Below are 26,062 nucleotides of genomic sequence, written 5' to 3'. Positions count from 1 at the left end.
GGTTCACATCTAATACTGCTATCGTGTTTGTTTGTTTGTTTGTTTGTTTGTTTTTTCTCAAGAGAAACTTTAGAATTGAACTTTGTTGAAAGGTTGTGTCATCTTGGGAAATGTTCCATCTATAAGTTTGTAGATGTATTCTGCTTAAACTTGATCATCTAGTTACCTCTTTCTTCTTCTCATTTTGTCTAGTGTTTCTGTGAAAGGGGGACTTCTTACATTTTTTTTTTTGTTGTTGTTGTTGGTTGGTTTTGGTTTTTTCAAGACAGGGTTTCTCTGTGTAGCCCTGGCTGTCCTGGAACTCATGCTGTAGACCAGGTTGGTCTTGAATTCAGAAATCCGCCTGCCTCTGCCTCCCGAGTGCTGGGATTAAAGGTGTGCGCCACCACTGCCCAGCTACATTCTCTAAAAGTGATATCCCAGGAATAAGCAATGTTTCATCTGACTAGTAATCCTTAAGGTGACAGAGGCTTGCTTTTGTTCCCCTTCCAATTTTAATAGCATCACTGTGCTTTGCTTTATTCATTGTTTTTCCAGTCTCTCTGTAGCTCTGGTTGTCCTACTTCCTTCTGCCTCCTGACTACTGAGATTAAAGTTTATATTACCACACCCAGCAAGTCATCACTGTATTTAAATTACATTTTTTTATATCTAACTTTCCAGGACAGCCACTGTGTAACCATCTCAGATCATAGTTCTTTTTTTTTTTTAAAGATTTATTTATTTATTATATGTAAGTACACTGTAGCTGTCTTCAGACACTCCAGAAGAGGGCGCCAGATCTCGTTACGGATGGTTGTTAGCCACCATGTGGTTGCTGGGATTTGAACTCTGGACCTTTGGAAGAGCAGTCGGGTGCTCTTACCCACTGAGCCATCTCACCAGCCCCCAGATCATAGTTCTTTTGTGAGGAAATGGGTAGCAGCTTTAGGGCAGAGGAATGAGACACTTTGCGTAGTGTACGCCACAACTCTGACATTAACAATGCAATGGTGCTTTTAAGTTGTGGGCTATAGCTTGTGGGATTTGGAGTGACAAGTTGGTAGTGTGTGCAGTCGTGCTCTATAAACAGCTAGTTAGAGAGAGACAAGCTTCTTGCAAAACTTGTGCAAACTAAGAACTTCTGTGTCATAGACCACCATAGGGCAAACATAAGGAGCAGGTGCTTTCTCAAGTAGCACAAAGCTAAACTCTACAGATTGTGAATGGTTTTTACTAATAATGTTCTTCTGCTACCCTCATTACTGTTTCTGAGGTCTCTTCTGGGTCAGTTCATGTTTAAATTCAACATTATTTTATAAGTTTTAATTTATGAACCACCATAGAGATACAAGCTATCTTGGGTCACATTTCAACACAAATATATGTTTTATAATGTGTTCAGTTTCCAAGCTAAAAAGACAATAAGTATACATGCTGAAAGGAGCCTGATATGGCTGTTTCCTGAGAGACCCTGCCAGAGCCTGACGAATACAGAGGTGGATGCTCACAGCCAACCATTGGACTGAGCGTAGGGTCCCCAATAGAGGAGTTAGAGAAAGGACTGGAGTTGAAGGGGTCTGCAACCCCATAGGAAGAACAACAATATCAACCAACCAGACCCCCAGAGCCCTCCAGGGACTAAGCCATCAACAAAGGAGTACACATGGTTCCAACTGCATATGTAGCAGAGGATGGCCTTGCCATGCATCAGTGGGAGGAGAGGTCCTTGGTCCTATGAAGGCTCAAAGATGCCCCAATGTAGGGCAGTTGAGGGCAGGTAGGTGGGTTTGGGTGAGTGGGTGGAGGAACACCCTCATAGAAGCAGGAGGAGGGAGGATGGGCTAGGGGGTTTCCAGGAGGAGGGAAACCTGGAAAGGGGATAACATTTGAAATGTAAATAAAGAAAATATCTAATAATAGTAATAAAAAAGACAGTAAGTAGCAATCATTCTCCTGATACTGTATTGTTTTGCTTCTAATTTAAAATAGCAGTGACAATGAGTCTGGCCAGTAGGTGAAGATGTTAGCCGCCAACTCTGATGATCTGAGTCTTACCCCTGAATCCACATAGTGGAATGAGAAATTGTATTCCTGCAGATTGTCCCTGACCTCTACGTATGCAATGGGCTGGTGTGAAAGTGAATGGTCTACAAAGGCTCATAGATTTGAATGCTCGGTTCCCAGTTGATGGACTGTTTGGGAAGGACTAGGAGGTGTGGACGTGTTGCTGTGGGTGTGGCCTTCTTGGAGAAGATGTATCACTTTGAAGACTCTGTCTGTCTGTCTGTCTGTCTGTCTCCCTCTCTCCCTCTCCACCCCCTGCCTTCCATCTTGCCAATAAGATGTAAACTAAACTCTCGGCTACTACTCCAGCACCAGACCTGCTTGCTGGCCACCATGCTTCCAGCCATAATGGTTGTGGACTGACCCTCTGAAACTGTAAGCAAACTCCCAGTTAAATACCTTCCCATTATAAATTGCTTCTTTGGTCACGGTGTCTCTTCACAGCAGTAGAACAGTAACTGTGACATGCATTATGCTCTGTATACCCCACCACACACATGTTAAATTAATGAACATAATCATTTTTTTAAATCTAATCACTTAAGAATTAACATTGAAACATTTGGCTTGAGCCAGGTGTGGTGGCATATACCTTCAACACCTGCAGAGGCAGGCAGATCTCTGTGAGTTTGAAAACAGCCTCGATTACATAGTGAGTTCCAGGTCAGCCATAGTGAGACATTTAAAAAAAAACCCAAAGCAGCTCTTTTTTGTAGCATCCCCTAGGCAGTTGACTGTGTCAAGAATGAAGGTAAATATTTCCTTCCTAACAACTGGCTGTCAGAAGCTCATCACAAGCTTCATATGTTCTATGAGAAGTGCATGGTCACCGAAGTAGCTGCTGAGGGTCTGTGTGAAGACTGGAAGCAGCACTATGTGGTATGAATCAGTGGTGAGAATGACAAACAAGGTTTCCCCACGAAGCATGGTATCCAGACCCACATGGCAGAATGAGCCTGCAGCTGAGTAAGGGCCGGTCTTGTTATAAACCAAGGATAACTGGAAGGAGGAAGCGCAGGTCTGTTTATGTTCTCAACTTGGTTACTGTAAAAAAAAAAAAAGAAAAGAAAGAAAGAAGGAAGGAAAAAAAGAAAAAAAAAAAAAGGAGAGGAGAATATTCCTGGACTGACAGATACTACTGTGTTTTCCTTGATTGGGGTCCAAAAGAGCGAGTAGAATTCAAAAGCTTTTCAGTCTCTAAAAAAATGATGACTGCCGACATGTTGTCAAAAATCCCTTAAACCAAGAAGGTAAGAAGCCTAGGATCAAAGATTCAGCATTGTGTTACTCAACATGTTCTGCAACATAACCACCAAAGTACAAACCACACACTAAGAAAAAACAAGGAGGCTTCAGAATGTGCTAAATTTTTGGCCAAGAGAATAAAGGAAGCCAAAGAAAACTGCTAGGAGCAGATTGCCAAGAGACGTAGGCTGTCCTCTCTGAGAGCTTCTCTTTCTAAGTCTGAGTCCAGTCAAAAACAAGTCCTTAAGAGTAACAAATAAATAATCAGACTATGAAACAAACAAACAAGACATTTGATTTGATGTTTCAAAAATCTGTGATTGCAATGTAACATGTGAAATAAAAGTAGCATTTAACTGTCAGTTGAAAATTTATCTCCTCAAATTGTATTACTTATTGGTTACATCTCTTGTTTTCACACTTACTAAGCACTCTCCACCATTAATATGTTGGATCTTTAACATTTCCTGAAGCAAAGAGGGCAGTACAGTATAGCTTGGGGTTTAAGGAGACAGAAAAGATATAACTGTGAGGAGACTGGCTTCTGACTCTGGCCCCTTTTGTCTTTTAATATAAATATGGTAGCTATTGTTCTGAGCATACAGTGTTCCTTTGTAATCTGTGTTACTACTGTTTGGCCCTGACATGCTTGTCTTTATTTTATATTTATGATAGTGGGTATTGAACTGGGTCCTTGAATATATGACAGAAGTGCTCTGCCACCACACTGCCACTCAGCATATGTGCTGTGCACTGGGCTCTGTAGCTGTCTCTTGAGACTAACTACAGCCACATCCTTTCCTATTGCAAATAAAAGGCAGTCCTCAGGCTCTTAGGGCCCCTAGCTATAGTAGGTAAAGTTCCATTGTAGCAATATTATTACTGTTTCATTGCCATACATACCAAATTTGGTAAGAAACTGGGTGATGCTTACCTGTTAAGAGTGTGAATGAACTAAGTAAGAAAATTATAAACTGCTTTTCTAATAGGCTTACAGTGTTAGAGATGTAGTGTAGATCTCAGAGATGTGGATGAAGCTCTAATCTGTAGAGGTGGCTTGTAAAATCCACTAGTGCAAATACCCATGTGTGCATGCGTGATGGAGTGTGTTAAAACAATCTCCCTCTAGTGCCCAGGTTGACATTGAACTCATGGCACCCTTCCTGCTTCAGCTTCCTGAGAGCTACAATTAAAGGTATGAGCTACTGCACCTGGCTGAAGTGTATGTTCTGAAAGAATAAACCCAAAGGCTTTTTAAATTAAGATGGTAAGCCACAGTCTGGTCACTATCAGGACACGTGTGTTCTCTGCCATCTGTTAGACATCCACACAGATGATTATTGGAAAAGGCTCTGGTAATGTGAACTCTCCTGCTCCTTGACTCGTTTCTAACAGACTGTTCAAATTCCTTGATGCTTTGCAGAAGCTGTTTGTCTGATTCTAAGTAAAACTCATCTCATAAAGCTTGAGGAAAGCCTTCTAATGTCTGCCAAATAAATGCAATGCTACCACTAGTGCTCCTCCTCCTCTTCTTTCCCCTCCTCCCCCTCCTTCCCCCTCCCTGTTAGAATTCTATCTCATACTCCCCTGGGAACATTCTTGCCAACAGCATCACTGCATGTTCTTTGATTGAATTTTGCTTATTGCATTACAGGAAGCGTTTACTGTGAGCTTACTGCTTTCTTCTCATAGTTTTGTTCATAAAATGATGTTGTGTGTTTCTGTTCACAAAATGGCAGAATCTTCATTTAATTCTCTGCTTCTTTAAACAGCACATACCTTTTGTTCAGAACTGTAGTTTGATTCCTAATGTTGTCAACAACACAGGTAGTTTTGTTTTATGTTTGTCTCATGTGGACATAGGGTCTCTGCTCATTCTAGGCTGGCCTAGAATCTTCCTGTCCCCACCTCCTGGGACAGTGCTGTCTAGGATGACGTGCTGTGCCACCATGCATGGCTATATAGACGATAATTATATGGCACATTCTGAAGACTGTCGTGTCTGTTTGTCACTTCTCAGTGTTAATGAATATGGTGCTAACCATAAATGCTATAGTTGAAGTTCATTCGGACAACAGAAGATCCCCCTCTGTCACAGAGACGCTCCCTTAACCCATTTGAGAAATTCTGATACCAACAAATAGAATCTTTTCCAGGTTGGTTTCTCTATTCACATAAAATTTACTACCCTGGTTTAGTTTGAGCAGTGAGTCTGCAGATCTGGACATGCATTCATTGTATTTTAGGTGTGGGGACAAATGTGCCTGATTCTTCACATTTTAGTTTTAAAATGTCTCTGTCAGCCCTTTATTTAAAGATATAAAGGTCACAGTCTCAGATTATACATTAGTTCTTGGGGAGAAAGGGTAACTGTTTAAAGCATTACTTTGAAAGCTGTTTTGAGTGGGTGTGGCATCCTCATAATTGGTTCAGAATAAAGTTGTGTAGAGCACCAGCTAGTTGAGCGAGCTTGAGCAGCAGCGGAGATCTGAAGCACCAGCACCCGGCTGTGGCGGGAAAGGCCTAGTGCTGGAGTTTCTTCTGAGAGGTGCTCCCCAGCATTTGTGCACTGCTGTGATGGAGGAAACAGGGAGTGAGTGATGGGCTTGTCCTCCGCTTCTCCATCTCCTTCTGTGCTCCAGGGAACTTGGAAGAATTGCTTGAGATAACAGGAAGATGAGCCTGTATTCTGTTTAATTGGATCTCTATGACTGTGTATTCTCCTTTCAGACCCATCTTGCTGTTATGTGAACATGTTGATAGTATCACTGAAGGTCGCAGTATTGATCACCAGGGCCCTGTGAACTTGTCTGCCTGAATAAGCCCTGATGAAATTGGGATGCAAGAGTCAAGGAGGTCAGGGGCTGGTCACAGCCTAGGTCTGTGGAATGCTTGACAGACGGATTGACAGTGGACACAGGCCTCACACTGGCCTGTTGTTTATAGAAATTACACTGAAGAGAGAAAGTCTGCAAGCTATTTCTTTCTCCCTCCCATCATTCTTTTCAAATTTTCTTTTTCTTTTCCTTTAATTCCCACTTCTTTTTAAAAAACAAAACAATAAACATTTTTTAAGATTTATTTAATTTATATATGTGAGTACACTGTTGCTATCTTCAGACACACCAGAAGAGGGTATCAGATCCCACTACAGATGGTTGTGAGCCACCACGTGGTTGCTGGGAATTGAACTCAGGACTTCTAGAAGAGCAGTCAGTGCTCTTAACTGCTGAGCCATCTCTCCAGCCCCAACAACAAATCTTTTAAACCAAACACCTTTAATGCCAGCACTTGTGAGGCAGAGGCAGGCAGATTTCTGTGAGGCAGAGGCCAGCCTGGACTACACTTTAGGTTCCAGGATAGCCAGTGCTATGTAGACAGACCCTGTCTCCAAAATTATTTAATAGTTATTAATACTAATCTTTAAAAAAAAACTTTGAAACTGTTTAGTAATGTCAAATGCTAGTTTGTGATATTTAGTCTTTTTTGAGAACTTTAGGATAATGAACTGAGATAATTAGCCACATTCAAAGATCTCTCTCATATGTGAACACTGTTGAAAAAATCTTCTGTTTATACCAGTGTTACCTCCAATAATGGCTGGCAAACAAACAAACAAACAACAAAACAAAACAAAACAAATCAAAACATGATTTCTTTGCTCAGACCACAGTGGTGAACTTGTAGGTCCATGTCCGGGGACAGTGAGAGGACCCTTTGTGTGGGCATTGAGAACTTCCTGACCACACTTGGTAAGGGCTTCTGAAACACTGTCACTGTCTTCTCTCACTTTCACTGCATCTGCTGCTCACCTGTGTCCACATCCCTCTGGACTGTGGGACTTAGAGGAGCTGCCTTGCAGATGGTGTGCAGGGTACCTCTGCCCGAGGAGTGCATCTGCACTAGGGTCCCCGGCAGCAGAGCTTTTCTGCTCCCATCCTTGGTTGTGACTGCACGTGTACATTAGTGACAAGAGACAATACTGCCCAAACCTTTAGCTTTCAAACTTTCAAACATACACAAACACAGCCATGTTACCATGGTATTGTAGTTGGCAAATACATCGAGGACAGGGGGCCAGGCTGTTCTGGTCTGGGAAATGCTTTGAAATACTAGAGCTGTCTTCTACAGAAAGCTTTACCCAGCTCACATGATCTGACCCATCAAACCCACAGGCTTTTTTCCTTCCTCCTGAGGACTGATACAACCTTGCAAGTATTTTCTGTAGGTTTCCCTCCCCACCAGCAGGTCTCCATGGCTTGTCTCAGCTCTGGGGAGGAACAGTTATGAGTGCACTGTGGCTCACTTGACTGTACTCTGCTTCTGGCTCTGACTGGCCGTCACCCTGCTCTAGGCATGTGGTTCAAGAGTTCTCTCGCCTGTATCTCTCTAGTTCTTGTCTCTGCTGTTGCACACAGCACTAGGAGCAGGTCCTGGGTTTTGTTTCTTCTTTGTAGTTCACTTCTGTAGGCAGTGATCACTAAGGAGTTCCTAAAGACATCTGTAGAGGATAAAGATGTTCGTACTGTAATTATCTAGTTTTCCTGCACTGTCTCCTTCAGTGTCTCCCCCCACTTCTCTTTTTCTTTGGCAAGTTTTCCTCCTGTTCCTCTCTTCTGGTTTTTGTTTGGTTTGGTTTGGTTTTTGGTTTTTGTATAAGCTCTTGGAGTCTGTCTCTCCTGGGAGAGTGCTGTCTAGGATGACACGCTGTGCCACGTGGACGATAAGGACTGTCATGTCTACTTGTCACATGCTCAGTGTTAACCGTAGATGTAGTAGTTGAAGTTCAGCTGAACAACGGGACGCACCCTCCGTCACTGAGACACTCCCTTCACCCATTTGAGAAATTCTCATACCAACAAATACATTTTTTTTCAGGTTGTTTTCTCTATTCACATAAAATTTAATACCTGGTTTTATCTGAGCAGTGAACATCTGGTGGTGAGGAAGACTGAAAGCAACCTTAATAAATTATTTCATTCTTAAACGTCGAGGTGTTCAGACAGGCACCCAGTGTTAACTAACACCTCTGCAGTGCTCACGGTTGCCTGTAGCGCCCCTCCCCTGAACTCCAGCACTTCCATTTCAATGCCCTCGATACTTGAGAGATACCATTTTGAAGACCAAATGTTAATTTTATAACCATTTGATAGTTTATTAATTTTTTTACTCTGCATATGTCTTCTGTAAAAAACTTGAACTGCATCTAAAAAAATAATTTCCCCTAAAAGGCAGTACAATTATGGGGTATAATGTATAGGTTGGTCCCCTCCCCCAAAATGTTCTTTATGTGGTATTTTCATTGTCTGAAAAGAATCAATAAAAATATTTTCAAACTTTTAAAGAATGTATTTAGTGTTGACTTAAATGCTTTAGAAATCCATTCCGTGTATATTTTACTATTCCACCATGCTAAGTGAGGTAGCCTGTGGGTTTGGGTTCTTTAGAGAATATGGGTGGCAAAGTTGATTAGAGCCACATGACTAATTTGCAATAAGCCTGGCTGTTCTGGATTTACTTAACCCCTTACTGAAAGCTTTATTTTGAGAGCAAAGGGTGTATTTGCATTGGTAGAGTGCTCGACCAAAGTGCATGATGCCCTTCGTTTGACCCCCAGCGTGGTATAAACTAGTTGTGGTGGTGACATCTGTATTCCCAGATCTCCAAAGATGATCGGTCAGTTCAGAGTCATCCTTGACTACTAAACAGTGAGTTTGAGACTAGCTTGGGATACCTAAGAACTTATCTCAAAAAGTTAATTAATCGAAAGTATACTAATTTTTAACTAGCACTAAGCTTCATTATCTCCAGTCATAATGTGTCTCAGAAGTATCAACCTTTTGTCATCAGAACTAGCAAACTGCAGCTTATGCGTTCACTGTGCCGCCCCTGAGCCAGTGACTGGTGTTCACTCCCTGCACACTCTGTGCAGGGGGTGAGGATACTGCTTTACAGCATAGTGTTCTCTGCAGAGTGGAGACGTTAACCAACCCTGCATTCGTGGCACTTTCCTATGAAATATATTTTTTTATGAAATGTATTCTTTCTAGAGTCGGGCGCTATAGCTGAATGGCAGTGTACCTGCCTAGCACACATGAGGTCATCCCTATACTATTGCTTCTCAGCCTTCCGTACGATGCATCCTTTTAAGGAGCTAGCTCCTCAGGTTGTGGTGACCCCAACCATAAAATTATCTCATTGCTACTTCATAACTGTAAACATCTGTGTTTTCTGATGGTCTTAAGCCCCAATGAAAGGGTCATTGGACCCCAAAGGCTTGGCTTTGCTACCCACAAGTCGAGCACCTCCGCCATACACTAAAAATAAAGGAAAAGCAGGCAGACAGAAGGGATAGATTATTATAATAATAAAAATATCCAAAAACATGTCTTTTTTATAATTTAAGTACAATTTAGGATGTTTATAAGACCTTGATTTTAAATTTTCTTTCTTTCTTGTTTGTTTATTTATTTATTTATTTATTTTACTAAGGTCTCACTATGTAGCTCTAGCTGTCCTTTGAACACACTACATAGTTCAGGCTAGTCAGGAACTCAGTGAGATCTACCTGCCTCAGCCTTCTGTTTACTAGGATAGCATGTGCCACCAGATCCAGTTTGACTTTACATTTCTATCCCATGTATTTAAACTTCTACTCTGCCTAAACAGATAGTATATGATGCTATGCATATGTTGCATACATGTCTAAAATCTGTCCCAGCGGAGAAGTCGTACTCCATAGCTACACATTTCAGTAATTTAGAATACTTTGAGTTTATATAGCATACGGCAGTTTATTTTAAAAATGAGGCTGAGAGAGAAAGAGAGAGTGTTCCTATGGATTGAACCTGGGGCCTTGCATACAAGAGCCATGTCTTAAACCCTACTTAATGCTTCAGACTGGGAGAGATGCATGATGCTTGCTAGAATAGTTAAAATGTCAGACGAAATAGTTTAATAATGACCAGTAATGTGTCAGCTACAGTTCAGGGCATTCTATATAGATTAGCTTATTTATTGCTCATAAGATGTACTTTTATCGCATTTTTACAGTCCAGGACACTAAGGAATGGGTGGGTTAAAAAATACCCACCCAACAGCATATAAACTGGGCTCAAGTTAAGACATCATAGCTCCAGTGCTTCTGCTGTGCTGTTCTGCTCTCTACCTCGCAGGCTAAACTGATCAATAGCCAAGAAATCTGAACTGGCTGTAGTGGCTCAACCCTATAGTCCTAGCATTGGGAGGCTGAAGCAGGGCACTGAGTTCAAGGCCCGTTGGACTGCATAGTGAAGCCACCTCGAGGAAAAGGTGTGGGCTGGAAAGTAAGGAAAAGTGAGGAAGGAGGAGGAGGGGGAAGGCAAAAGCATGGTCTTTGCTTCACTGTTTAAATCTGTATGCCTCCATTTCCTTTATAACACTGGTTTCATATTAATGGAAATCTATAAGGTTTGTTGGGTTCCTTGTGTTAGAATCTGTGTTAGGTATGGTGTTGATGAAGCCAGTTGTAGAAAGACATCAGAGAACAAACAATGTTCTGATAGATTTCCATTTGTCTTCATTTGGTAGAAAAGAGTAGTTGAGCAGCTGCGTAAGAACCTGATAGTCAAGCAAGAGCAGCCGGACAAGTTCCAGATACAGCCATTGTCACAGTCTGAAAACAAACTACAAACAGCACAGCAGCAGCCACTACAGCCACTGCAGCAGCAGCAACCGCAGCAACAGCAGCAGCAGCAACAGCAACAGCAGCAGCACGCCCAGCAGTCAGCAGCACCGCCTAGTCTGACTGCATCACAGGTAACAGTATGGGTGGAGCAGCCAAGGCTGAGTGTTGGGTAGTGGTTGGTCACATAGAACTGGATTATATTTCAACTATCCTAAGCTCAACTAACACTAAACAAGTTTTCTGGATTTTGTTTGGGGTTTTTACTATCATTGACATAAGAATCAGTGAAATTCACCTGCAGAAGGAAAGAGACTTCTAAGGAGCAGAAGTTTTATTAAATTAAATTATTGGGTTGAGAATGGAGCTAGGGGGCTCAACTAACATCTTGAAGCCATGGGTTTGATCCTCAGGACTATATAAAGCCAGGTGTGGTGGTGCATGCTGGTGATCCCAGCACTCTGAGGTGGAAGCAGGGGGGTCAAAAAATCAATTAGCAACCCTTGACAACATATCATGTTCAAGTTTGAGATGCTATCTCAGAGAGCCGCAGAAGTGATTTCCATTTGGAGATTTCTGGGGTATTTGTTTATATATGTTCTAAAGTGACCTGTTCCCTTCTGTAATTGTTCTTCTACAATTCTTAGCAATTATGCATGGAGCTATTCCAGGACCCATGCTTTGGGAACCATGTAGAAAGGAGCATTGAGAAGGGGGCTATGTTTTTATTATCTATAGACAGTGTTCAAGGCCACTGCTTGAGAATGTGCATTGGTTCTAATAAACTGGTGGAGCTCTGAAGTGAGGTTGCAGGTGAGCCTTAGAGCCAAGTGGGAGTGTCATATCCTAGCCTGATGTAGCTGTGGAAATGTTTTACTGAAAAGGGCATTTAATCTAGCGTAGAATGTGAGGAGAGAATCAAGATACACTGAAAGGGCATATTTGGAATTGACATTTGATTAAGAAAATTATTCAAGCTTGACCTCTATACACACACACACACACATACACACACACAAATAAACAAGTGAGCAAATGGATGAATGGGTGAATGAATGAATGAGACTAGTGAACAGTGAGCAGTGAATTTGGGTCTTCTGAAACACACCTACACTGAGGCTTCATTATGTATACAGAGGAAAATGGAGTTTGCTTACCTACTTATTATTTGTAGACCCAGGACTAGTTCATGTACAAAATTTTTAAAGCCAAGAATTGAACCAATTATACAAACACTAAAGACATACATAACATGTAGTGTGCTGTAGAGCCAAAATTAAACCCAGAAGTTTTAAATGAAAAATCTGTCCATTCAAATACTTTTCTGTAGTGCCAAACACTACCATGAAAGGCAATGCCAGTGCAGTATGAAACCTAGGACAAAAGAGAAGTCCCTGGGGCTGGTTCAGCGGTTCTGAGCATCTGTTGTTCTTGCAGAGAATCAGGGTTTGAGTCCTAGCATCCATAAGGCTTCTCGCACCTGTCTGCAACTCCAGTCCCAGGCACCCAACACCCTCTTCTGACCTCCAAGGGCACCAGGCACACATGTGGTGTATACACGGATGTTCAGACAAACACTCATACACATAAAATAGTAAAGTAAATAAATCTAAAATAAGTTGTTTAAGTCCCCGTCTTAAGTCAGAGAACAAGAGCACCAAACAGACTTCTTCATTAATCACCCCCCCCCATACTAATACTATATGTAAATTAGGCTTGTTTTTCTCCCCAACAGGGTCTTACTATATAGTTCTGGTTAACCAGAACTGTGTAGACCAGGCTGGTCTCAAACTCAGAGACCTGCCTGCCTCTACATGTGGGGTTATTTGCCTGGGTGTTTGCAATCCACGTGCGTTCAGTGCCTTCAGAGGCCAGAGCAGGCCACTGGATCCCCTGAGTCTGGAGCTACAGCCAGCTGTGAGCTTTCCAGGCCGTTCTTTAAGGCCCCTGAATGTCTATAACTTCTCACAGATTGCTTCTGAGTTTGCAGACTCATCATAGATGTAGGTAAGACAGTTGAAAAATATGGAATTTACACAAAGTAAATTTGGGTTCTACAAAAGATGTTCAGTGTTTAAAAGTTCTTGTTCTTGCAAAGGACCTGAGTCCAGTTCCTAGTACCTATGCCACCACAGACAGCTGCACTCAAATGTTCACTCTCTGTCTCTGTCTGAGTCTCGCTGTCTCTGTCACACACACACACACACACACACACAACACACACACACACACACGGCATCACACGCACTAAAAGAAAGAAAAATAAAATAATCTTTTAAAATGTTTTAATGGAGGGGACTGGAGAGATGATAGCTTTGCTGCTAAGAGATTAAGAGCCTGTACCTTCCTTGCAGAGGACCCAAAATCAGTTTTCTGCACCTGTGTCAGGTGGCTCACAACTATGTCTAACTCCTGTTCCAGGGAATCTGATGCCCTCTTCTGGCCTCCCCGGGCACTGCAACTACAGACTCTGACTCAGACACTAATTTAAAAATTAGAATTTAAAAATAATAGTAGAATCAAATCTTTCTTTTAGAAAAGTAAATGCAGAGGCAGGTATAGTGTCACAATCTGAGCACTCAGGAGGATGAGGCAGGAGAATTAAGAATTCAAGGCCAGCCTGGGCTCCATAGTAGGTCTATCTCAAAACAACAAAAGTAAACAGAAAACAAATTACAAAAGCATGCCTTTCGTCTTAGTTACTGTTCTATACCTTGACCAAGACAACATATAGAAAAGAGCATTTCGCTGGAGACTTGCTTACAGTTTGAGGGGTTAGTTCACGATCATTATGATGGAGGTGTGGCTGCTGGCCAGCAGGCGTGGTACTGAAGCAGTATTTGAGAACTTATATTCTGATTCCCAAGCATGAAGCAGAAATAGAGTGAGACTGGGCCTGTGGTGGGCGTTTGAAACCTATCTCCCTCCCAGTGGCACACCTCCCTCACCAAGACCTCCTCCACCACACCCCTAACCCTTCTTAAACATTTCACCAACTGGAAACAAGACATTCCAGTTCAAGCTATCACACCTTTGAAGTAGCAAGGAGGCTGTTGAATGTGAAATGATGGGAGAGTTACAAGGCCAGGACAGGCAAGAGGGAGCTGCCTCTACTGCCTGATAAAACTTGGGTGTTTGGTAACTATAGGAAGGTATACAGGAACAGATGGATGGGAGTGTAAGTGTAGCATATATTAGATATGTAGCTTCTGAAAGGCACGGCCTCTGATTGGTTACAGTGGGCAGGAAGGAGATGCTAGGTGAGGAAGTTCCGTATTTTACACTGAGGGACCCTTGCTGCAAGGCAGCGTCTTCTAGACACCACAGGGAAGTTGTACACGAAATCTCAACAACGTGGTTGCCTGAGCAAGACCTGAGTAATGACAGCATCAGGCTGTCAAGGCCACACCCCTATTGGAGAACAAATGCAGTCAGTGGAAGGTGTGTATTTATTAAAAACTGAATACACAAATAACCTTATAAACAAAGAGGAGGGTGAGTTCTATTTGTGTTTGAGTGTACAACAGTGACTTCCTATTCAAAATTTAGCAGACACTAAAACAGATGTAGAGGTTAATTAGGTCCCATAAAAGTATCCCTTGACGTTCTGGTTTGTGCATTAGATCAGCTCTTTATAAATTAAAATGCCTCTTATCTAACAAGTTAACAGTATTAACCTAGCAAAAATACAAAGGGATTTAGCCAGGCTTTGTGGTTTACACACATGTTCCCAGTGTTTGAGAGGCTGAGACAGGTGCATCACCCTAAGTTTGAGGCCAGCTTGAGCTACCAAGTGAAACTTTGTCCCCTCAAAAACCATTTCTAGGATCCAGAAAGATGGCTCAACAGTTGAGGGCCCCAGTGCTCTTGCCAGGGCCCTGGGCTTGGTTCCCAGCACTAGTGTGGTTCACATCCATTGTAACTCCATTTCCTCTCTGCCCTCCACAAGCACTCAGGCACACATGTGGTGCACACACATACATACAGGCAGCACGTGCGTACACATAAAATAAGCTTTAAATATTTTTAATTTATTAAAGTAAAACAGAAGGACTTTGCATTAGTGCTACTGCATTTATGTCTGCATGAATTGCTAGCTCATAGAAGTCAAGTTTTGTTACAATTAAAGATGTTTATGGAACCATAGTACCTGCTACTTCATTTGAAGATGATCAGACTTGAGTAGCATTATCTACCCAGGTCCAAACACAACTTCTATGAAAATCACTGTCTTTCATTCTGGACTTCCAACCTCTCTGCATCTTCTCTTCTTCCTGTGGACAGCTGAGACATTTTCAGTATGCTTGGATGTCAAAGTTCCCTTGTTGTCTAAACCCTAACACTTCACGAGTTTGCTCCTTGTTCCCAAATATTTGGAATGGAGTGATAAGATTGGATAAGAAATGGGAATCTTAACTAATCTATGAGTACATTTGTTAAGAAGTTTTCACTGAGACATTCATACTAGGTATTTGGCCTATGTATTATGTATAATTATATAAATGTTAGACTATATCCAATAAAATCAGCCACAATTAAATACATATAAAGGAGAATAAAATCCTGAGTTTCAGTGTGAAGTGACTTGTCAGATTTAATGTTATGAAAACATTAAGTTAACAGTAATATATAATCCAGGTAAAAATAAAATATAAACACCCTCAGATTTGTGTTTTTATTCGGTATTTGCTAGAATAATCAGTTTAGAGTTAATCAAAATATTGAAAATGATGGCCTCAACTAGAAGTATTCTAAATGAAAGTCCATTGACCACATGTAAAGCAATATCAACATATAAACTGTCTTAAAATCGTTGTCATTGGGTTCTGCTGAGCAGACCATCAGTCCACAGTCTGTATTACACTAGGATTAAAGGCCATCTACTATGGCTTGCTCACTTACCTCTTCAAAAGCTCTTTGTATTCAAGCATTTTAAATTGAAAGATGAAACTGATAGCCTACTATGCTTAAAACTCTTTATACAACAGCTGGCTTTGTGAGATAGCCTTTGCTGTTGCACACTCTAGCACTTCCAGTGATCAAATGGCATTTAACTGTCAACTGCTTGTCAACCCTAACCTGCTGCCCAGGTGCCATTTCACATTTGAGAAGGCAGTGGTGGGAGGCATGAGCTGCCCGTGCTGTGCCTTGGGTGGTTTTAATTGTAGACATTAATAAGGAGTGCTGGTAGGGTGGGTGAGTCCACAGCTTTACATGTTGTTGTTGTTGTTGTTGTTAAAAGGAGGTTTTAAAAGATGAGTATATGTACATGCAAACACATATCAGGAAGAAAAGGTAAAGAATTCTGTACGCTCAGTATCTGGATACGTGGTGCTCACATGATGTGGAGGAGAAACTTGAGGGTGATTTTTTCCTGGTGTGCAGAGGAGAGAGGGCTGCTGGGGACTCCTGCAGGGCTGGGCCTGCTCTCCCGACACTGTTCAGCCAGCCAGGCCGTACCACATATGGCTTAGAAGACATGACGAGTACAAGCACCGGACTGACCGTTTCAGTTTCTAATTGCAATTTATAAAAGCCAGGCACAGCTGGTGGCTGCCAAAGTGTTCACTACATTTTGGAAGGGAAAGTAAACTTGGAATAAATATCAGAACCAGTAAGTTGGCGATGAATGTTTGTGTTCCTGGAAGGTCTGCATTGTGCACGACCAGCCATAGTGCCAGGTAGATGTGTATGCGGTGTAATGAGGTGGTTTCTGTAACAGACATTTGTAATCATTCTAGTAAAAAGTCAGGCAAGTGCAGCTCCAGAGCTCCAGAAATACAAGTGTCAGCTGGGGCCTCACCAAACGCCTCCTCCAAGATCCAGGGCAGGAGCTTGTTCCCACCTGGTCAGTTCCCTGACTGATGATTTCCACCTCAGTTCTCCAGAGGAAGATTTCAGGCAGTGGCCCACCCCTCCCTTTGGAATAGGAAACTGGTGTTTCCTGTACTCGTTAACAGCATCTTTCTCTGCAGCCTGGGGTTTACTGCCTCTGAGGTGGCAGTTATGCTGATCCTCCTGTGAGTTTCTCTTCTGCTCTCCCAGGGGGCTCTCAGAAAGATGACACCTTTCCTTTGTGCCATAGAAGGCAAATTGCCAGATCAGTTGAGGTTATAGCAATCAGGGATAGAGACAGTGTGCAACTTAGACGGGAATTAACTGACTCTATGCAGTTAGAAAACCCAGAAGCATTAAGTGGGCTCCTGGTATGTACATGTAGATGTGTACTGTCCATTTCCTAAAACCATATGTCTACATGAGGGCACTCACTACAGTGAACTTTCCTGTTTACAAGTGACCCTGACTTGAGAAACTAGAGTTTGTCTCTCTATTATAAGAAGCATGCTCTATATACGCAAAGGCTCATAGACAAACTCAACTGCGTTGTTTCCTTTGGGAGTTCAGCAGCATATGGTTCAGTGGGATCACATTTCGGTCTCCTAATATCTGTTCTCCGTGTCTCCTAGAAGACTGTAACTACAGCTTCTATGATTACCACAAAGACACTACCTCTCGTCTTGAAAGCAGCAACTGCGACCATGCCTGCCTCTGTTGTGGGCCAGAGACCTACCATTGCTATGGTGACCGCCATCAACAGCCAGAAGGCTGTGCTCAGCACTGATGTGCAGAACACACCAGTCAACCTCCAGACGTCTAGTAAGGTCACTGGGCCTGGGGCAGAGGCTGTCCAAATTGTGGCAAAAAACACAGTCACTCTGGTAAGCCAGCAGCTGCTACTCATGTGTTCACATGAGAGGGTTCAGGTTGTGCATTGAAGAGGGTATCCATTTTGGGCTCCTGCTGGGTTTTTGAGCTCCTATCATTGCTAGCAAAGCAGACTCCCCTATAGGCCTATCACATGCACATGTGCACACACACATCGAAATCTGCGTGCTGAAACCCCCTGTGCTATATTCTGCTTTGAGGAAAACCCTCTGCTACATTCTTTTAGTTTATTATCCCTCTAAATTGAATGAATCAGGAAGTACTTAGAGTTGGTTGGGGCACATTTGAAAAATACTCAAGAAACTCGGAGGTGAATGTTCCACAGGCTGAGTCTTCCAGAGGGAGGATCACCTGAAGGAAACACTTGAACAAGACTGTCCAGGATATTTCTGGATCAAGCCATTCAGATACTGTTGTTCTTAGAAGTTAATGAGAACCAGGTCCAAATTGTTATACTCAGTTATCTTCTTCAAATGACAGAACTCTTGGTGACTTTTTGAATAATGATCAATAATGAGTTAAAGTAGCAACAAACTGAAGGTTTGCCGCTCACCCAGGAGTCCTTAGAGACACAGCCCTATCCCTCAACCAGACACGAGGAGTGCCAAGTTCTCTATAGACTGGGTGTGGTGGCACACCTTTAATCCAGCACTTATGAGGCAGAGGTGGGTGGATCTCTGTGAATTTGAGGCCAGCATGGTCCAGTGAGTTCTAGGACAGCCAAGGTGACACAGAGAAACCATGTCTCAAAAAGCCAGAAAAAAGGGAGAAAAAGTTCTCTGTAGAAAGAAAGCTGCTCCCTGTTGAGTAAAGCTTGTATCTCTGGGGGAGGGGAGGGAAAATCCATGTGGACAGACAGTAAATTTGATTTTACTTAAGATGTAGTTTTGACTCTTAAAATATAAATGTAAGAGTTCATGAGTGTAAGAAAGCCGTCCAAGATTGCTGAGTGTGTGTGGTTCTGTATGTGAGGAGACAGGAGTGCGGTTGATCACTGTATGGGACAGAGAGTCTAGGTGGGACAGGAAATAGTTCCTAAAGTGGTGTTGGTTCACATAGTGAATTGCACGGGAAGAGCAGGTGGGAATTCTGTTTCGTGTGGAAGGCAAATGCCCCGTGTCCTTTGCGTGTCTGCCTCTGACACTGAATAGAGACTGCCCTCGGGTTTATTTATGTTTCCCTGTTTCTTAGCAGGTTCAAGCAACACCTCCTCAGCCCATCAAAGTACCACAGTTTATCCCTCCTCCTAGACTCACTCCACGTCCAAACTTCCTTCCACAGGTGAGTGAGGCAGTGGGAACTCCAACCGTGGGAAGTGTGGTGGTATCCTCAGGGGCTTGCCCATGCAGTGAAGAGGCAGTGAAACTACCTGAGGGAAGGAAGGCGGCCAGGATAATACCAGTAGAGGGAAGCATCGTGGCGCCATTACCTTGGTTGGGGGAAATATAACCATATTTAATTAGCAAAGGGAAACTTTGCTAAAAAGACTAGAAGGAGGGCTGGAGAGATGGCTCAGAGGTTAAGAGCACTGACTGCTCTTCCAGAGGTCCTGAGTTCAATTCCTAGCAACCACATGGTGGCTTACAACCATCTGTAATGATATCTGACCTCCTCTTCTGGAGTGTCTGAAGACAGCTACAGTGAATGTACTTACATATATAATAAATAAATCTTTTTTAAAAAGAGGGGGGGGGAGAGGGAGGAGTGGGCAAGCAGCCCCTTTTCAAAAAAAAAAAAAGACTAGAAGGAGAATCAACAGCCAGACAAGCCCTTGTGACACCTGGCTTACAGGAGTTGGCATAGGGGTCTGCACCGAGCTTTTCTACCCAGCAACTAGACTGACTCTGCTCGACCCCAAGTAGTCCATCCAATAGAAAGACCAACACTTATGCTCTGAGAGTATAGCTTTCAGACACAGAGGAAAAGGAGTCTGTCTGTGAGGGGTCATATAGTACTAGCATGAGAGAAGACCATCCTCTTATTTATCAGATAGATCTTTACTGTTGGTAGCAAACGTTGTTCTAAGCTATTGTGTCCTGAATATGCTGATTTTCAAGACACAGCTGCAGCAGCATCGCAGTTGCCTATAGGGTATTAGCGTCCATAGGGGAGTACGGTAGACTGAATGTGTGGATGGGACACAGACCATTCTGGACTGAGAAAGTACATTCATGATTTCCTAGAATAGTCTACATTCAATGTGAAACCTAAAACCCCAGTAAAGTCTGTCTGATATATTTTGAAGAAGGAATTTTTTAAATGTCCCAGGCTGAGAGTACCAAGTAGGCTTTCATGTCTTGAGTGGAGACACACCATGTACATTCAAAAAGCCAAGGAGATTTGCTGTGGCTGTGCAGAGACCATGAGGCCACCCAGGTTGGACTTAAAGAAGATCCTGGAAAAGTGCCCTGGAGAAGAGCGAGCCTGTGGATCATCACCATTGTGCAGAGATGTGGGTTGAGTCCTAGCAGGGGGTCTGTGGAAGTGTTTACCGTCAAATACTTAACTGGATGTCTTAGAGATTCCCTCTTTCTGCTGGTAGACAACAGGTTGGAAGTACTTAAGCCTGTAGACAGGAAGCACAGGCTGGACATTAAAATGGCATGAGCTCATCTTCAGAGACTCTGCCTCTAGTCCTAGGCACTTTATATGGACTGCCTGGTTTCTTTGTTTGTTTGTTTGTTTGTCTGTTTTTTTTTTTTGTTTTTTTTTTTGTTTTTTTTTCAAGACAGGGCTTCTCTGTGTAGCCCTGGCTGTCCTGGAACTCACTCTGTAGACCAGGCTGGCCTTGAACTCAGAAATCCATCTGCCTCTGCCTTCCAAGTGCTGGGATTAAAGGCGTGCACCACCACCGCCCAGCTGACTGCCTATTTTCTTTCTCACAACAGCTGTATGAAAGGTTTTCAGGAAAGAATCAAAGATTTAGTTCATGTTTTTCAAACTAAAATTAATTAATATGTTTTAGTTTTTCAAACTAAAATTAATTAATGTGATATGTTGGTGGATTTCATGAAGCTTTTGTGCTTTAGAAATGTATATCTATAGGTGTAGCAACAAGGTCTTGCTACTATATCAGTAGCAGCCATCACGGGATCATTTTAAGTTAACCTGAACATTCAGACTTAGAAGACTGTCATTGGCCGGGTGGTGGTGGTGCACGCCTTTAATCCCAGCACTTGGGAAGCAGAGGCAGGCGGATTTCTGAGTTCAAGGCCAGCCTGGTCTACAGAGTGAGTTCCAGGACAGCCAGGGCTATACAGAGAAACCCTGTCTCAAAAAAACAAACAAACAAAAAAAAAAAAAAAAAAAAGAAGAAGAAGACTATCATGGGCCACACTTGGTACCAGTATGCTTGGAAACACTGGAAGACTTGCTACTTCTGGTAATTTTTTTTTTTCTCTCTCTCATAGGTTCGACCCAAGCCTGTGGCCCAGAATAACATTCCTATCGCTCCAGCGCCTCCTCCCATGCTTGCAGCTCCTCAGCTTATCCAGAGGCCTGTCATGCTGACCAAGTTTACACCCACAACCCTCCCCACATCCCAGAATTCCATCCACCCTGTCCGTGTTGTCAATGGACAGACTGCAACCATAGCCAAAACGTTCCCCATGGCCCAGCTCACCAGCATTGTCATAGCTACTCCAGGGACCAGACTCGCTGGACCTCAGACTGTACAGCTTAGCAAACCAAGCCTGGAGAAACAGGTAGGGCAGAGTGTGTCTGCACTTGCTGTGGCAATAGCCTTGCCCTTGAAACAGCAGCTGCTGGACGCTTTCTAAATACTCTTTCTCAAGTGTTCTTCATCTCAGCACCAAATCAACATCCTATCACTTTATTGTATGATAATTCACTCATATTCAAAAGAGCCTTTCTCCTGAATTAAGTTGAATTGTTTTCCCAAGGCTTCAGAGTCTTATATAAATGTGCTCCCCCTGCTGGCTTTGATGCAGAAATTCACAGACAGGCCTCTGCCTCCGGGAGGAAGCACTCCATACTGGAACAGAGAATACCGTGGTTACTTTACCCACTGAGAGTCCCAGTGAGGACCCGACTGGGAGAGTCGCTCAGGAGCAGTAAGCAAAGCAGAGAAGGGATTTCATCTCAGAAGCTTCCTTCATCATCACAGAGGACACAGAACCAAACTGTAACTTCCTAGACTACATGTAGCAGACATTTTATTTTAGTTCAAACATTGAAGCCCTACCTTTATATTTTCTAAATTCAGATTTTTATCGTAAGTTAGTAAAGTTAGTAAGACTAGAGGAAAACTGGTTACCTCTAAAAACAAAACCTTGAAGGCACAAGAGCAGCCTTGGGGAGAAGGGATTTCTAACCATCACTCTTTCCTGTCTAGAGAAAGAGCAGTGACAACAGTAGGCTTCAGAGAAAAACAGTTTTCAAGAAGTTGCTTTAACTAGCCATTGGCCTGCTGGGGCAGTCTATAATTTGGAATCCAGGAGGCTTAGGCTGCAAGATGGCTGCCACCTGCTCCCAGCCCTGGCTGCAAGCCAGGACTGCCCTCTAGCTGTAGTGCACCGAGCTCCTTGACAGGCCTTCATGGTCCCATTTCCCATCGCTAAACCTCACTTGACTTTATAAAGAAAAAGTTGTTTTGTTTTGTTTTTTTAATTTCCATTTTATTTTTCCATTTCCTTTTCTGATTATATAGATATAATACATGTGACTTAAGGATACAGACATCACAGAAATATAAATTGTAGAAGATTCTCTCCCCCAGCTTATGCGTTTTCTGAAATATTTTACAAAATTTTACCTGTAGTAGTTAGTTACTATGAACATTTTTAATCATGTGCTTGTCTCAAACCATCAGTGTCCTGGGCTGTTTCTAATCACTCAGACTTGGTCTGTCATCCATGAGAAAATAGCCTCTGGTGAGTCTCAGTCTTCTGCCTGAGTAGGTGGCCCCTGGTTGGGTGGTCCCAGGCTGCCTTGGCCTTCTTAAACAGAAGAATCTTGCATACACACTCCCAGGCAGCAGAGTTGAATTATAAAACTTTGTGTTCAGGAAACACACAAGACAGCTCATCACCAATCCTGCAGAGCCTGCCCAAACACCAGGAAGTGCTTTGAGGACTATTCTGAAACAAATGACTAACACCAACTAAATCAGAAGTTTCTAGACTGTGTGGCAGTCGGGCCTCGGAGCTTAAATATGGAAAGTCGTGTGCTCGAGTACAGGGGCGTAAGGGACAAGTCCTTGAAGCTTTGCTGAGTCTTGGTCGTGCTGTGGGGCCTCTGTGCACCTCAGAAGGTGACTGCACAGTGCCACTTTTCATCACTTCTCTTTTACCTTTTGCTAAGTAAAGAAAAAGCTTTTTGCCAGGCACTGGTGCCACACACCTTTAATCCCAGCACTCAGGAGTCAGAGACAGGTAGATCTCTGAGTTCAAGGCCAGTCTAGTCTACAAAGCTAATTCTAGGACAGCCAAGACTATACAAAGAAACCCTATCTTAAAAAACAAAAGGGGCTGGAGAGATGGCCCAGTGATTAAGAGCACTGACTATTCTTCCAGAATTCCCAGCAACCACATGGTGGCTTACAGCCATCAGCAGTGGGATCCGGTGCCCACTTCTGGTATGCATGAAGACAGTGACAGTGTGCTCATATACATTAAAAAAACAAAAACAAAAACATACACACACATACAAACACATTTTCATCTTATTTTTCCATTTCTTTTTCTGATTATACAGACAACATCCATGATTTTAAAAATGCAAATATCACAGAAATATAAATTATAAAAGATACTCTCCCTACAACCTATACATTTTCTATTATATTAATTTTACTACCAGTAGTTAATTAGTATTAACATTTTCTATTACATACCTCCAGATATTTTCTATTTACTTGCTAACTGAACTTTAAAACAACAGAAGCAAACTATGTGTTTTAGCACAGTCTTTTCTAGGTCTTGGGCATCTTTTCATGTCTCGGACTTCCATGTTAATGGCATCTTATGGTTTGATTTTATTAGCACCTAAGCTCTAAGTTGAAGGCCTTCTTGCTAGTAGTATGGCTTTTCTCTTGGCTAGAAGGAATCTGGTCACTACAGGTTTAGTTGGCAGGCCATCTGGCATAGCAGTCATACAGATTAGCACAGTTAGCAGGAACTCTCTCTAGACTAGGTTCTATTCTCAGAATTTCTGACTTCAGAGCTCCCACTGACCTTCTTGTAGGTAGGCTGACATAAGGAAACTAGAGACCTGATCACAGGATTACTAAGCCTGTGTATATGGCATTCTCAAGTCTTGATAGATTTCCTCAAAGGTTATGACCATATTCACTTACTGAAGATACGTAAATGAACTCTAGGGATGTAGCTCAGTGGTGGAGCTCTGGCCCGGCATGTACAAGGACCTGGGCTTCATCTCTTATACCACCAAAAAAAAAAAAAAAAAGGTCAGGTGCCAGCTACTTTGCAGCTCATGGCATTTGTATATAAAGACGAGAAAACCATCAAAGCCTCAGTTTCTGCATTTGGATCAGGCATTGAGGCTGTGCTTCAGGGAAGGAAGCATGGCAGACTATGATGACTCGTGGCTTCTCTCCCGTAGATATAGAAAAGAAGGCAGGAAAGTTAAAAACTTATACTGGTCTCACATCTGCCCCTGGAGTCTCCTTATCCACCCTCACTGAAAGATCTTCAGATGTGGATCTAAGAGAAAAGAGGTGCTTACAGAGCTTGAAGGCTGAAGACCCTGGGACACCATAGACACCGTGGGCTTTGGTTACAGACTACCCCAGTTAAGCAAGACATGCAATAAGTTCAGGTCCACAAACTGCTCTCCCCAGTGATTTAGAGTCATGTGTGCACTGTGCTGTGGTCTTTGGCTACAGCAGCACCACTGTGTCCATAAATGTACACATCTCAGTTTTAAAACCTTCAGCAAGCAGTAATAGTGCAGTAAGTTGAAGGTCTTGCTCTAATCTTGGTGGCTGTTGACTGATCAGACTGGCAGCTACTAAGTGAGGTGATGGTGGCAGTTTGTTAAGATGACAGAGATGTGCTTGAGTCACACTCATTTCATGAGGGATTTCTCTGTCTCATGACAAGGTTTCTTTCAAAAACCAGAATGAGTCTCCAATATTCTCTAGAGAAGATTCCATCTCAAGAGAGCACTTACTTTTCCATCATCAGAGCAACCCATCCTCTGTTAGAGCCTAGTCACATCATGAGTGCGATGCCAGCACAGCTCCACGCCCCGCTTCTGACTCCAGTATCAACTGCTTTCTCCACCTCTGTTGCTTCTGCTGTAGTTTTGAACCCTTCAAAACTGCCTGTGAAGACAAGGGTCAACTTTCTGTTCATGTTTAAGACTGTATATGTCTTGAATTTGAACATCTAGAATATTGAATTCTTTCCAAAAGGTTTCAGTCTATGGCTCCTATTGCTTTATTTAAAGTGTATTTCTCAACTAATAAGATTTGAAAGCCATAATTAGTTCTTGGCTCATGGGCTGTGGAATGGCATTGTGTTAACAGGCGTGAAAGCATCATCAACATCTTTGTACAGCTCCATCAGAGCTCTTGAGTGACCAGGTGCATTGACAATGACACTAATGTTTTGAAAGGGATCTATCTGAGCTGTAAGACCTAGAGTGGGCTTTCAGTGTTCATAAACCGTTGTGAACAGATGTGCAGCTGTCCATGCTGTGTGCTTCGTGTGCAGAGCACAGGCAGGTGTGCTTCATGTGCAGAGCACAGGCAGAGGAGAGTTACTGTGCTTCTCAGGGGCCCTAGGATTTTCAAAATGAGCACTGGCTTCAACTAAAGTCACAAACCTTTGAACCTGTGCACTGACTTCTCTTGATCTATGAAAGCTGTTGCCTCTACCTGAGAATCTGCTGTTTTGGGTCACTCTTTGTCAGTTGTCTTTGTGATACAGAGGCAGTTTTTTTCCTCAAATTCATGAACCACCCTCTGCTAGCATCAGACATTTATAGCTTCTCTGAGCCATCAGAGATGAAGACAGGTGGATGTCGTTCTGAGCTAGTCTTTGTCTTGTGGGATGTTGTCGCTGGTTGGGTCCTCCATAGCAGTAGTAGGCTGTCACTTTCCTGTAGCTCAGGAGAAGCACATTTAACTTCCTTCAAGGACTTTCCTTAGGACATGTGGCTTGGTTGTTTGGTAGAAGAGAATCTCTTTTAATCTATGTTGTTTTTTTAACATGCCTACTTCACTAAGCTTAATCATGTTCTAGCTTTTTTTATTTAAAATTATAGATGTGTGGCTTTTTCTGTCACATGAACATTTAGATGTCACCATGGGGTTATTTATTAACCTAACTTCAATATTCTGGAGTCCTGCAGAATAGGAAGGACATGAAAGTTGATAAGTGATGTGTGTGATCTAAC

General features: G+C 42.6%; 1 protein-coding gene across 9 annotated transcripts in view; it reads left to right on the top strand.

Annotated features, from left to right (window-relative positions):
* Nucleotides 1-26,062, top strand: part of Phf21a (PHD finger protein 21A) — a 142,222-nt gene that overhangs the window by 87,095 nt on the left and 29,065 nt on the right. For 2 of the 9 annotated variants that reach the window (XM_029474161.2, XM_029474168.2), the window contains exons 4-7: nucleotides 10,861-11,088; nucleotides 17,425-17,673; nucleotides 18,872-18,961; nucleotides 21,091-21,384. In XM_029474161.2, coding sequence (XP_029330021.1) covers nucleotides 10,861-11,088; nucleotides 17,425-17,673; nucleotides 18,872-18,961; nucleotides 21,091-21,384 — 861 coding nt within the window. Of the gene's footprint in view, nucleotides 1-8,931; nucleotides 9,000-10,860; nucleotides 11,089-17,421; nucleotides 17,674-18,871; nucleotides 18,962-21,090; nucleotides 21,385-26,062 lie in introns of those variants that run through there. The other 7 variants (XM_029474160.2, XM_029474169.2, XM_029474157.2 and 4 more) reach the window with 4 other exon arrangements.

This window comes from Mus caroli, unplaced genomic scaffold, assembly GCF_978045245.1.
Source record: "Mus caroli unplaced genomic scaffold, Mus_caroli_1 scaffold_2, whole genome shotgun sequence".
Classification (NCBI taxonomy): domain Eukaryota; kingdom Metazoa; phylum Chordata; class Mammalia; order Rodentia; family Muridae; genus Mus; species Mus caroli.
Note: the sequence above shows the minus strand (reverse complement) of the source record. Positions and strands in the feature narration are given on the sequence as shown.